This window comes from Aotus nancymaae, unplaced genomic scaffold (genome assembly GCF_030222135.1).
Source record: "Aotus nancymaae isolate 86718 unplaced genomic scaffold, 86718_ANA_hifiasm-v0.15.2.pri h1tg000033l, whole genome shotgun sequence".
NCBI lineage: Eukaryota > Metazoa > Chordata > Mammalia > Primates > Aotidae > Aotus > Aotus nancymaae.
In genome coordinates, this window is record NW_026988447.1 from 59,220,919 (window position 1) to 59,235,698 (window position 14,780).

The 14,780-nt window shown below is 36.2% G+C and overlaps 1 protein-coding gene across 5 annotated transcripts in view; it reads left to right on the forward strand.

Annotated features, from left to right (window-relative positions):
- Positions 1–6,688, forward strand: part of TBCK (TBC1 domain containing kinase) — a 263,530-nt gene extending 256,842 nt beyond the window's left edge. For 3 of the 5 annotated variants that reach the window (XM_012436502.2, XM_064384035.1, XM_064384036.1), the window contains one exon: positions 1,817–6,688. In XM_012436502.2, the coding sequence (XP_012291925.1) occupies positions 1,817–1,927 (111 nt within the window). In that variant the 3' untranslated portion in view covers positions 1,928–6,688. The remainder of the gene's footprint in view (positions 1–1,816) is intronic. The other 2 variants (XR_010345400.1, XM_012436503.2) reach the window with 2 other exon arrangements.
- Positions 6,689–14,780: the final 8,092 nt, after the last annotated feature.

Sequence of the window (14,780 nt, forward strand, 5' to 3'; positions counted from 1 at the left end):
TTTATCCTTTTGGCTTAAGACAGTATTATTCAAAAAATTGTCCATGGACCACCTGCTTTAGAATCATCTGTGGGTGCTTATTTAAAAATACTTATCCCTGAGCCCCAGATCAATAAAGCAGAATCTCTGGGAGTGAGGCCTTGAACTTGTCCTGGATAAACCACTCAGCTCATTCTTTTGAACCCTAAAGTTCAGATTGCTGCCTTGAGACCTTACTAAGTATTAAGCTTCTAAGAGCCCCAAGAAGCAATAGCATTGTGAGCAGGTGTTAGTCATTTTTATTGAAGGATCTAAGGTCAGGTTTTTTGTAGAGAGTGTAATTGAAAAGAACTTGAGAACACAAATACTCATTGAGAAGGAATACGTTACTACCAAAGAGAAGGAAGGAGTAGAGAGAAAAGAGCCGAAGAAAAACTTCTTTACTTCATAATTTTGCCCTAGGTTTTTCATAGTTGAGTTCAATCCAGCAAACATATAATAAGCCCCTACCAGGTGCCAGATACCAGGAAGAAAACAGAAGGAAACTCTTAAATGGAGAATTTAAATAAATGAAGGCCAAAGATTGAGATTCATACAAGAAACTTTGGGAGCTGAGAAGCAGGGACTCTAATGGCAACTTAGCTGCTAGAGAAGGAAGTGTCTGAGCAGGAAAATTAATAGAAGTTAGGCAGATTTTGAGGTTATGTGTGGGGGTGACTATTGGGGAGGAGCTAAAGAGGGGACAGAAATTGGTGGGAAATGGAGCATGTGGCCAACATTGGACAATCTGCCCAAGAAAAGGTCTGAACATAAAGCAGTATGCTATTTTGGGATTGGCAAGCAGTTCGGGGCTGCTTCATCATAAAGTACAAAGAATGAGGAAAAGGCAATCTATGATCCTAGATAGGTAGATTAGAGCTAAGTCAGATATGTGTACATTTTTATAACTTTTACAACGTCCTGTTGTGCCAGACATCTAGAAGCCTTCCTGGATCTGTCCTTCAAATTCATTCCAGGTTTGTGAACTCAAAATGTTAGTTGTGATTGCTCCGAAAACATATTACAACTGGTTTGTGGGCCCTCTATGGGACAATGAAGTGGACCATAATATCAAAATTTTTTTTAATATAAATTTGAGCTTGTTTTGACTATTACTGGAAGAATACTTAAAAATAGTAACATTAATGACTTCTAGAGAGAGAGGACTGGGAAAATAAGTGGAAGTACTTTAATTCTCACTGTATGCCCTTGTCTACTGAATTTGAATTGTTTACCATGTATATTTATCACATAGAAAAAAAAATCATAAAAGAGAACTAAAGAGACATTTATTCCATAAGATAAAGAAATTGTCAGCATATAAAAGAGTGATTTGCTAGGTGCAGTGGCTCACACCTGTAATCCCAGTACTTTGGGAGGCCAAGGTAAGTGGATCATGAGGTTGAGAGATTGAGACCATCCTGGCCAACATGGTGAAACCCCGTCTCTACTAAAAATACAAAAATTAGCTGGGCATGGTGGCACCCCTGTAGTCCCAGCTACTTGGCAGGTTGAGGCAGGAGAACCATTTGAACCTGGGTGGCAGAGGTTGCAGTGAGCAGAGATTGTGCCACTACACTCCAGCCTGGCGACAGAGCAAGACTCTGTCTCAAAAAAAAAAAAAAAAAAAAGAGTGATTTAATTTACATTAATAACCAAGTTAACAACTTATTATACAATGGTGACAGCAATGATAACATTAAAATAATTTTGTCTTTCAAATCCTGAGAAAAACATGAGGTTGGAGAAATCTTCTGTATATCCTCTATAAATTTTGCCTCTTTTTTTTATTTTCCAGTTTGCAGCTCACCTTGTGAAAATGAAATATCCAAGAATCTGTATTCTAGATGGTGGTATTAATAAAATCAAGCCAACAGGTCTCCTCACCGTCCCATCTCCTCAAATATGAAGAACCAACAGTGTGACTGCCAAAGGTCAACGTTGCATCAGCACCAACAGCACAGTTCTTCATATCCATGCCACTCTCAGACAAAACTAGATGTCCAGATTGTTGCATTTCCATAAAGTTTGTCATGAGACATTTTTTAAAAATCTCATAACCTATACGTTCAGCTATCCAGGCAAGAAACTTGACTGTACATGTATTGCTGAAGAATTTTAACAGTGAAGTCTGATCATGTATTTTTACCACACTACCACATAAAATCCAAGGAATTCAGCTGACAAGACAGATTTAGCATTATCAGGAAATCCCAGTTGCCCTGAAAAAGCTGTCCTCCATGGTACTGAACAGACAGTTCTACTGATTGTATTATTTAGAAACATACACTGAATGTGGGCTGAAATCATCATCTTTCCATGATAATGAAAATCGAGAAACTATTCACAATGCATTCCTTATAAATAAATGCTACATTTAGTAACTTATTTTACCCACGAAAGGGGTGTGTGTATATGTGTGTGTGTGTGTGTGTGTGTGTATCTGTTTAGAGGAAGTAGAGTTTGACCCATTGTACAAAGTGGTAATATTTACTCCCAGAAAAATGAAATTTAGAAACCATTAATATTTGATAGAATATTTGGTCAGTTCCTATAGCAAACAAGAATGGCTTCAAAAAAATTTTTTAGTTTTTTTATCACATGAAAGTCTATATAGTCAGTCCAGGACTAGTATACTGGTTTCCTGATTATTAAGAACTCATTATCTTCTCTCATTGCCCAACCTCAATACATGACATCCATCTCATGGATGAAAATGGCTCCTGAGCTTCTACCATCACATCTGCTATCTAGAAGGAAGAGACTGAAGGAAGAGAATGAGGGAAGTAGGAAGGGGATAAAGAGAAAGGAAGGAATGAAATATGGAGGGAGGAAAGAAAGAAGAAAAGAAATGAAAAAAAAGGGAAGCATGCTCCTTCCCTTCAAGGTCACAAACCAGAAGTTGCACACATTACCTCTGCTTTCATATCATTGGCCAGAACTTAGGCACCTGGCCACACCAAGCTCTAAGGAAAACTGGAAGTATAGTCTTTGGCTGGTTGACCATTTCCCCAGCTAAAAAAAGTCTTATTACTGTATGGGAAGAAGAGCGTACATATTGAGGTACAGCTAGCAACCTCTGCCTCTGCCACATTATTTGAAAAATTAAGTACTATACTTCATTCAATCTAAGACATCTCACAATTTTAGGTACCACAAAGAAAGAAAAAAATGCAGCCAAATGAATTGTGACACATTGTCAGTTAAAAAACACATTCCCTGGGAGGCCAAGGTCAGGAGTTTGAGACCAGGCTGGCCAACATGGGGAAACCATGTCTACTAAAAACACAAACATTAGCCAGACATAGTAACACATGTCTGTGGTCCCAGCTACTCAGGAAGCTAAGTCAGGAAAATCACTTGAACCCAAGAGGCAGAGGTTGCATTGAGCTGAGATCAGGCCACTTTACTCCAGCCCGGATAACAGAGTGAGACTCTGTCTCAAAAAAAAAAAAAAAAAAAAATCCCATTTCAGAAATCTCAAAAAATATGCAAATATGCATCTTTTAATTATTGAACTATAGCACATCCTTTAACTATCTTCAATTTTGTTTTAACTAAAAATGTTATTCATCTATAACTTATATTCCACTCCAATGTTAAGACTACCTAGGCAGAGCCTCAATTCAACTTTCTGGGCCATGGTTTTGTTGTGGTTGCTATTGTTTAGTGGTTTTTTTTTCTTTTCATCTACTTTTTAAATCAAGATATACTTTACTTAGCATGAAATTCATCCTTTTAAAATGTAAAATTCAGTAGTTTTTAGTGTATTCACAAAGTTATTCAATTACTATTATCCAGAATACTTTCACTGTATGCAATTCTCTACCTGATTAGCAGATATTCCCCGTTAACACCTTCCAAGGTCTTTGATAAATTTTTATATGTGGAGTAAGGGGTCCAGCTTCATTCTTGCATGTGAGTATCCAGTTGTCCCAGGGCCCATGCTGTTTTCTTTGTTTTATTCAATTTATTTGGCCATTCACCAATATGTTTTGAATACCTGCTATGTCCAAGACACTAATATAATCCAAAGTTCTATCATTTTGTGATCCTTACATAGTTTACAAAGAAAAAAATGTGAGAATTAATGAGAACAAATATTTACCAAGATTTCCCTAACATTGTTTTTGGGCCATCATCTATCCTGTTGAGAGAAATACCATTAAATCCTCCTGTCCTAGCAATTACAATTATTTTCCTTCAATCTTTGATGACTTTGACTTCATAATCAGAATGCAGCATTGATGATCATTCTGAGTCTTAACTTTGCCTTACTGAGAAAGCAGAGAAGAGAGGGATGGAGGGGCAGTGATTTGAGTTGAATAAGATGGTAGCTAGTAGGAGAGGATGAAGACCTTGTCAGGAGAACTGTGTAAGAATATAATAGTCGCAACCCTCTGTCATGATTTTGCATTTCATCTTTCTTAAAACTTGACACATTTAGGCTTATTCCAGGAAATCGAAGTTTTTTAAACATGCAAATTGTAATATTTAATATCCTCAACAGTAAAGTAAGAAAGCACACTATCACTGCTGCCATGTTTATACATAGAGCATGTTATTTCATGGTGGATGATACTAACGAAGTTGACCTCAACAACGATTTGTTAGATCACATGTATACAACCCAGGATTTATTTGAGGTCCTTTCTGCTATATTGTTGACTCCTACACGATCATTATCAGCACTGTTTCTGGCTCTACCTGGAGTGCCATAACTACCACCAGCAGCCCACACAGATACACATACACACACACACACACTCACACACATATACAAACATACTTATTAATCCTTGATAATCTAGCAACAACAGTGTACCTCTTCCAGTCTTCTCTTTCTTCCCCATGTTCCATTAGAGCCTCAAATCTACCAAAGCATTCCATTCATACTTATGATAGATTTATTACATCATTTTACAATTATTTATTTACATTTAGGCCCCTATTAAAATATGAGCTCCTTAAGGTCAGGAGCTATAATTTATACCTTTTGCTACCTTCATCAACCTACTACGTTGGATATGTGCAATTAATACAAAATTGAATATCAATTTTAGAATTGATTTGAAGGGAGAAAAATAAAAATAACCTGTGGTAATTTTTTTCAACTGCCAAACTTATCTGGTACCTGATGGTATAGAAATAAATTGAAATCTCAATTTGTGGAGTCTAAAGGATCTCTAAAGTTCCATCCAGCTCTAAAATTTAATAATTCTAGAAGTTGGAGTAAATAACTTCCAAAATAAGCTAAGCTAATTGGATCCTCTTTTTAAAATACAGAAATGTTAGATTCAAAAAGCATATTTAAAATACCTAATGCTTAACCAAGCGTAAAAGAAAGAAATTTCTTTTATTGGAAATGAAAAGGACCTGAAAGGCACAGCTTTTAGGCCCGTAGGATATCCATTATCAATATAAGTCCTAGTATCTCAGGGTTTAACATGTATATAGGAATAGAAGACATAGCTTTGGACCTTCTGGGTGAGAGTTCTTATAAAGACTTCTTTATGAAGTGGCAGTCTCAAGGAACTCTGCTCCATGAAATGACAAGACATAACTTTCCACCTAATTAGGGGAGCTACAGAGGAGACTGTCATTGGCCTGGTTATTCTCGATGAAGGAAGAAAAATCTGTTATGGACAGATGGAGTTGTTCAATGGAAAGTCTGGGGTAAGTTCCTGATGGAGAACAGGGTTTAGTGCACTTCAAAAGCAAAACAATGAATTGTATAACACTTTTAGAGGACACAGTGGTACCAGATTTTTGTTTAACTCGTTTGCTTTCCTCCTGCACATAGTTACCCAAAAATACTCCATTGGGAAACAGTATCAAAGGGATTCTATAGTATCTCCAAAGAATCTTATTCACTAGTCTCATTTAATAAAATCCACTACAAAGAAAGAAGACTGCTGCCTTTAATAGAAAGATACGGTTGGCACTGCTGATAATCTAGCAACAGCACTGCTGTTGGCACTGCTGATAATCTAGCAACTCATTCCATCAGTTGTACCTAGTAATCCCACTGTTACGTGCTGAGCCAATATACAGTTATTATTTACCAAGTAATGCTTTTTTTCAACATGGATTAAATCAGAGTGGAAACAAAATGGTAATATTTGTGATAAATTTTAGTTTGGATGTTCAATGTCAAGACCAAATATTCTTCATAGCTACAAACTTAAATTTTATGTGGAAAAGTAATGATGAAGAGTTTCAAACCTTAACTAACACTTGACACTTAACAGGATATGTAATTGCTCACACACAACCTTTAGGTTTTGTAATCCAGTTTTATCTCACACAATATTAGAAACACTACACTCTGTAAATAGCTATTTTAAAAGTTAGCCATATTTTTTAAAGTCACATGTATTTATAACATTTCTGAGTAATTTTCTTTTTAATGCCTTATGATAGGTGCTTGTAACATGAAAAGTAAACTTGGATCTTGGTATATTCAGTATTCTATAGATAGATTGTGATATGCATAGCTTCTACTGTGACTTTCAGACCTATTGTCTCCTCTTAGGTTGTTATTCTTTAATATCCTTTCTCATTCCTCTCAGGGGGCCTATTTTTAGTTTGCATTGTTTGCAGCATTTCAGTAACACTGTTCTATTCTAATAATATTGTTCTGCTCTAATAAACATTTCTAAATACTGTGGTTCCAAAGCACTGTATTGCCAACATTTCTAGATATTAACTATTAGCCCCCTGCATGGTGGGGGTTAAGACACTGCTCTATCTTAGCCTAAGACTAATCTTGGAGCTATAACAAATGCATGTAAACCATTAGATCAGATTCCAAATACTGCTTCCTGCCACGCTAAAAGATTCAACTTTTACACTCATTACATGTGTATGTGACTTAAAAAACAGTACATGCCCTACCATTTTTTAAAAGACTGTTACAGCTTGAACACTAGCATTAAAATCTAAGATAATCCTTGCAAAAGAGACTTAATTTTCTCAAACCTGGAAACCTATTATTATTCTGTTATTAATTTTTTCTCAATTATATGAGCATATTTTCAGTTCTATAGGGTAGAATGATTTAGTATTCTAAGTCCCGTATTACACTGGAACTGGCTCCTATAGCTTGAAAGTGCTGAATGTTCTTAGCTCTTCTCAACTCCGTGGTCAGTAATCTCAGGTTAGTAGCTTATAATCAGCCACATCAGGAGTATTTACACCATAGAAATAGGCAAATATCCCAAATCAGGCTCTTTTTAAAAATTTTTAGTTTTGAGAACCAGTCAGTAACATTTACTAGTGCATCATTGAGGGTCATTATACTTTCTATAGTATAAATTATGAAAGTAAAAGGAATGTTAAAGATTATTCAATCCAAACGCCATTGTTCAAAACAGTAAGTAAAGTGAAAAAAATTTGCAAAGATCACATAGCTAGTAAAAGGCAGATTCAGAATTACAATACTGCCTTTCTGATTCCTTGTCTATTTTTCTGCTCATCATATACAGATAGGAAAAGTAAAGGGCACCAATTTCAATTCATTACATATTTATTGCAGGCCAAGTTTGGATCAGTCACTGTATTATATGATGTGGTGAGGTACAAAAATGAAGCACTGAAAATGTCAACTAAACTGACTGCTGACTATCACATGGAAATGCCACTTAATATCAGCCCTTAGAGGATGGCACTCTCACCTCCCTCACCTTCTTCGCATATTCAAAAGTAAAGATTTTTAAAAAGAATGCATTTGAGCATTCTACTCTGAGGGAAGAATCACTGTTTTCAGGAACTCTTGTTATATATTAAGTTACCTCTTCACCTTCAAGACAACCTTCCTCAGAAAAACATCCCTAGTAGAGAAACACATTGTCTCTGTCTACAGTACAATCCTTGATATGCAGGATCAAAGCTGGCTTTTAACCTTTGTTTTCTATGTCTTAGCCAGGGACCAGGCTTGAAAAATAAGAAAAGTCCTCCTATCAGTTTCCCAGCGGTGTGTGGAAAGTCAAGGTGAGGGAGTGGGGGATAGCTGGCTTCTGGATTTATTAACCATAAAAGAGAAGAAATAGAGGTCATTTAAGTCATTTGCTAACTTTAAAATATAGTTTTGTGCTCTGAGATAAACTGATAATTATTTGCCAGATAGCACGTATTTTCTAAAATTATCTTTAAGATCATTAATAATTCCATATACCATGCATTCATAGCCATAGACCCTATATAAGGTCACTAGGATTTGAAAGGCATGTGAAAAACAGAGCTACTGGACTGAGGCCAGATGGCACAGACGGTAGTTTGCAAAGTGATGTGCAACCAAGAAGGGAATCACATTATTGTTTAATAAGTATGATTTACATAAATGAGGATTTTTTTACATCTCTGGATGCATTATATTGTCATTAATTACATATGGCAGCATAAGATGACAGGATGAAATATTTGTCTAAATATAATGCCTAGTGTGACCATTTTAACTCCCTACTCTGAACTTCTTTCCTATTTTCAAAGATCTCAAGATCTGCTCCCATCCCACACTGCCCTAGCATGACTATATTCTGGAGAGGCCTTCCTGAGATGCCTTCTATTGAAGACCTACCCTGAGCAACTGGCATAAACAGACAGAATCCATTTCCAGGATTTATCCATTTACCTTTGTAGGAAAAAAAAAATGTATATCACAAATACTGATTCAGAGGTAGGAGGTTATTTTGAATTGTTTCTCAAATTAGTCTGATAGAGATAACAGGTGTTAAAAAGTTTTTAACCCTACTTTGGGTTACTATAACTCACGGACTACTATACAGTCCTCCTAAATAATGGTTTATCTATGTTTAGATTGGAACAATATTTCTTCTTCATATCAACTACTGTCAGGTAGTCATTTTGATTTCTGCCACAATTTGGTACCTTAAAAAAAGCATGAGAAGAGTGTTTTCCTGGTGGTGAAGAAACTTTAAAATATCCCCCGCCATTTTTTTAATTAACTAGCATGAATCCAAACAGATTAAGTCTAACAGCATCCCAGGTATAGAGAAGGACCAGACTAGTTCATATTTCAAAAGTAATATACCTACAGATATTATTTTTAAAAAACAAAAACAAATTGAAGCCTCTATCATGACTGATGCTTTACTAATATTTTACAAAACACACTGGACACGAAATGTGCTGATGAGGCATTTAAGCCCATATCCCAAAATATGTTTACTTGTAAGTCACATATGTACATGTATGTTTAAGTGAATGAAATAATAAAAAGGAGATGACTTTAATAGATTAAATCTTAACACTCATTTCAGTGACATGTTATTTTAACATGAATCCTATGCAACAATATAACAACTATTTAAAATTTCAGTGGTGACTTATATAACTTACATAAAGCAAGATGTTACATATTTGTAAAGAAACCATTCCACAAAATGATAGCAGCTCAGGCAGAGACTGATGATATTAATTGCCCTATAAATCACTAACTCTATGTCATTCAGAAATGAATTTTAAATTGCCCTGTTTGATTAAGTGAAGTAATATCAAAATTAATATTAAAGTTAATTATTGTCAGTCAAATTCTGTTAACTCAAAAAGAATAAATTAATAAGGAAATTAATTGTTGCAATTACTTAACCCTTTTAATTAGCTTGTCCTGCCCAGGACATTAACTGAACCAGTTTTAAAAAGCTGTTAGGCATTTATTACAAAACCTGATTGAAATTTTATGTGAGTGTATTATTGGATGCATACTTTATTACTTACCAGCTAAAACTAAATGATGATTTTTAGGATCTGAGCCAAATACTAAATTAAATATCTGGTACAAATTAGTTGTATAAAAATAAACAATGAAAACAGTAAATTGTGAAAGGGACCTAGTGACAACTTCGAAGGTTGACATCCCACACATATACTTCTACCAGATGCTTCTTGGTCCAGGTCATGATCATTTCATTGCTCCTTGAAAGCACATGAGCACTTCAGTTGTTTCAAGGGCAGGTGATACCTCAGCTCCTCCACAACAGCTATCCCCTAAAATGGCATGTGTATTTTTTGTTTACTCAGATCTTGGAAGGCTGGAATGAGGAAGAACTATGTGCTAAGGTTTCAGGTTAGCTGGCATTTGCTTAGTGTTCATGGTTAAACTTTCTCAAGGATCTTTCATTTCACAACACTAAGTTTCCTTAAGCCCCCAGAATTATGGTAAATCCTACTTCATGCCGCACTATTCAGGAAGCTCAAACCTCCACTGTGGTCAAAGTAATGACTGTCTTCAAAGAAGGGTTTTCAGATTTCCAGTGTCAGCATTTAACCTTCAGACATCTTTAGAGTAAGAAATATGTTCTAGGATCCCAACACTATCATGTTAAGAGTACATTGAAAAAGACCACCCTGACAAAAACAACATGTTTGAGGAAGAAGAGGGGGAAGCGAGGGTTCAAGTTTTCCTCTCCCTTAAACCTCAAATTACAGGGAGGCTGCAGGAAGAAAAGGAGATCAATTATCAGAGAACTTGGATTCCCTACTACTGGCCTCTCCACTGTTTTTTTCACTAGGTGTCTGGACAGTTCACATGGGTTCCCTAAGGCTCTGGTTCCTCACATTTAAAAGAGATAATAGCATTTATCCAGCCTGTCTCCTAGGTTTATGTTGAAGCTCATAGAACAGTATTTTGTAAATGGAAAAGTATTATTCAAATATGTGTATAATTTTTATAAAAGTCAATTGTTCCGTAAAACTATCAAGCCAAACTCTTGATCTATTGTGTAGTTTTTAGAGAAGAAATATTGACACAACAAATAATTACTCTTACAGTCCATATGCCTGTCCAATTATGCAACATAAACAAAATGGAAGACTTCACAAGCAGTATTCAGTATACACTGCACACTTGATACTGTTTAATTTCATTTAAAGCAATTATTTCTGCTAAGTTTATAAATTTTATGCAAGATTCTTTCAGACTTCTCTTTGTTTTATATATCACCCTTTCTAAACCCAGTTTTACAAACTAAAACACACTTTTTACAATAATCTAAATTCTCTCAAATACAATCTGGCAGGTTCAGTTTTGCCAATAACTATCTACACCTAGATGGCAGAGATTAACTTTGTTTCAAATCCACCCTTCCCTTCAGTTTTATCTCCCTCTTCCCTTGCAGCTCTCTCCTGGATTTCAAAGCAGCTTTGTGGTTTGCCTTGCAGAAAATCAATGGTTGGAAGATGAAAAGCAGCTCTTGTTTATCTCTGCTTGCTGAAGGTCATTCTACTCAGTAGCGTTTGTGTGAGATCCACAACTATTTTTCCTCACAGAGGGGAGAAGCAAATTGATTACAAACACAGAAATCATTATAAAGAGAGAGTGGGATTCATTTTAAAGTGGTAGGATCACAACAAAACACAAATATAATAAGAATCAGTATAGTAGCAAAGTACTGGTGTTCAGAGTGTAAGTTTAAAGTATTGTTTAATGTGACCCTGATTTTATAAAGCTGTTATATGTCTGGACTTGTTACAGGGTACAAAACTACATAGTTTATCACATATTCTAACAGGTACCCAAGAAGTTATTTGAACTTAGTAGGCCTTAAGGACTATGACTAATAAGCCATTCATAAATGAGTGCTATGGGTATTGAATTCTACATGGATAAGTTTTCTCACAGCAGACATGGCCAGAATTGTGGGTCTTGCTTAGCCAGATTGTCTATCAGTCTGTTTTCGAATGCTGATGACATGTTGTCACGCAGCCCTATTCCATGAATTGCTTAGCTCCCAGTGTTCTTTACATAACAAGTCCATTGCTTGAACCAGTATTGACAAAAGAAACCTAAAAAGTGCATACATCTACCGAATGCCATCAAGCAGATAGTGAGCTTTCCTGGAGTCTTATAGCAGGTAGGCTGACCCTCAGTGATAACCCTTGGTCCTGTCTCTGTGATGTAGCTAGTGGGTTAGGTCAAGTAGTAGAGTTTTAGTGGTATTTTATGGCATTAAGACCTAAAAATCCTTGTCAGTCATCCTCTTCTCCACCAAGTTCCCAAGTGAAATTTACACATCAGGGATAACAGCAAGTGGAAAACAAAGTGCCAGCTTATGGCTGGGCTAGTGACCACTTCTCCCCAGTTTAGAACTTCTGTAACCCTGGATTAAAACCCACAGCTTATGCTCAAGGCCTCCATAGCATTGTGTCTGCACCAAGCCAGAATCTAAATCTTGGATCTCATTTTCTGGTTTATCACATAGTATGAGAACTAAAACAAAGACGCAGTACACTTTAAGTATGTGGATTAAAAGATAAGAACATCACAAAAAGATGGCCAGGTAACGAAAGAGGCCTTGTCCAATTTACAAATTGTATCACATGCACTGAAAAGAGAGGAAAGACAGAACCTCTTAAAAGTTAAATAGTAACCCTGCCCATCAGGAAGTGTGGCCAAAAAACTGTTCTGGAACCAGACCAATCAGATTATAATTGCCTCCTTTTGTGGGGAGATGCAAGGAAGGGGAAGAGGAAAAATGTGAGCAAGGTTCCTCTTCCCCACATACATGATGCACCCCACTTTCTAGATTTCTTTGAGAACAAGATGGGTAGAATCTTCATTTTACTATTTCCCATAGAAAATAGCACACTGTCAACACAAAAGTGGGCTTTAATGAGTGTTTATTGATGAAGGAAGAGAAATGTTGTTTACAATATAAAAAGCATCAATCAACAATGATTGATTAAGTACCAGATACATGTCTGTACCCTAGGATATGCAATGGATGCTTAAAGAAATAATCCAACTGCCCTGTTAGCATGGTAGTTAAGGTATGGGGCCTGCAATTGCAAGAAATAGTCCATTGTCCCTGTTATAAGGGTTGACACATACAGGGAGTCAGAAAAGAGAACAATAACATAACAGTGTGACACAGGCTACAAATGTACTGTGTGCTTAGCAAAAGCTAAACCTGGGACTTCCTTGTGAACCAAGGCTGTTCTTAATGAAACCACTTCACAAGATAAGGAGCTTTTATGCTTTGGACTCGACACTTTGCCACTTACTGAATGTGTGACCTTGGGCAAGTTATTGTCTCCTTCAGCCTCAGTTTTTGTTTTGTTTTGTCATTTTAATCTATTAAATGAGCTCAATGAAAGCCGCTTTGCAAACTTGGTATGAGGTGTAAAGAAGAAAATGGTTATAAGGCAAACAGTATGTAGCACGCAGAGCACATAAAAATGGAGGTAGCTATTTTCATGCTTTTTTATTATTAACCTACTAAAGGAGAGCTTTTCACCTTAATATTGGTTCACTCTACAAACAGTTAATCTAGTAACTTTTTCATGCTTCAGATCTCTTTCCACCCATTACATGGGAATTAACCAGTTAAACCATAAAAAGTGCTAAGGGTTGCAGTAATCGTGAGGAAGAGCCAGAGAAGAAGGAAAAAGGGCCTTTCCTTTCAGAAGCTAATCCAAAAATGAGGGCTGGGAGTGCTAAGAGTAATGAGCTGGGCACTGTGGAATTTAGTACAATTATTGCTGAGTTTGGGGGAATTGGCACCTTTTTGCCAGGGTTATTTGTCAGGCATCCTGAGAGCCATCAGGCATTTGCCAGATGGAAGAAAAACACTGTGGTAACCAGCTGCTGCTGCTACCCCGCTAAACATTTACAAAAATAGTGTACACCTGTGAGGAGCTATGCAGTTGGGTCAAGATAAGCTGCCAACCAGTCCTGACTTCTTTGTGTTCAAATATCCTATTTTGAGTCAGTTGTATGTATCCACAAACTGAAATTCTCTTTTAGCTACTGTCTGTTGCCAAATGTTCTCTTGCTCTGTCTAAAAATGACTTTTGTCCTTAACGTGCATCAATTTCCTAAAAGCACAGTGAGTTAATTCTGTTGCAGGTGGTGATGGCATGTCTTCCTAGGCATCTCAGCAGGGAATTTTATCTTGACACAAGAATTAGTACATAATTCTGGCATCACTGAGCACAAAAGTACCAAATCTTTCCTCTACTGCTTAATTATTGATATTAGCAATAAGTTAGGTTTTTTAACTAAGAATTCATGGGCTCAGGTAAAAAAGAAGGTATTTTTTACTTCACAACAGCATAATACTGTTTCTGTTCTAAAAGTAACCTAATTGAATAATCTTAAAAAAGAAAAAAAGAAAGAATAATTTATTGGAATAAGTTTTTTATTGGGACTTTTAATTTTTAAAACTACCTTAAGCATGCCCCTTCTTACACTCAGTCTAAATAAAAGTGGAGTTTAAAATCAGCAGGTTAATTGTGTTTCCTTACCATATATTCTTTAAGAAAAAGCACTGACAACTTTTTGATCATATAGGAACTTTGATTCCCTAAGAATACTTTTTGATAAATTTAAATACATTTGTTATGGCTGGAAGAGGAGAGACTGCATATTTTGCCCCAATAGGTTGTTCTAATGCCATGTGCAGTGGAAGAGAGTGTGCTCTAAAGTAATTAGATGGGAACTTTGGCTTTTCCCTTCTTGGCTGTGTGACCTGGGTCATTCAATTTAATCTTGCTGAGCCTCAGTTTTCATATATGTAAACTGGGTTTAATAATTATGTCTTCTTTACATAGTTGTAATGAAGATAAATGTGATGATATTTGTAAAGCACTTAATAGAGTGCCTGGCACAGAGGAAAGACTCAGTAAAAGGAGTAGCTGAGATGATTAATAAGATACCGCGTTCCTATGCTGAAGTGCTTCTAAATTCTCCTACCATTGAAACGAAGTCATGGTGAAATTGGCAAGTGACATGCATTTCTTGG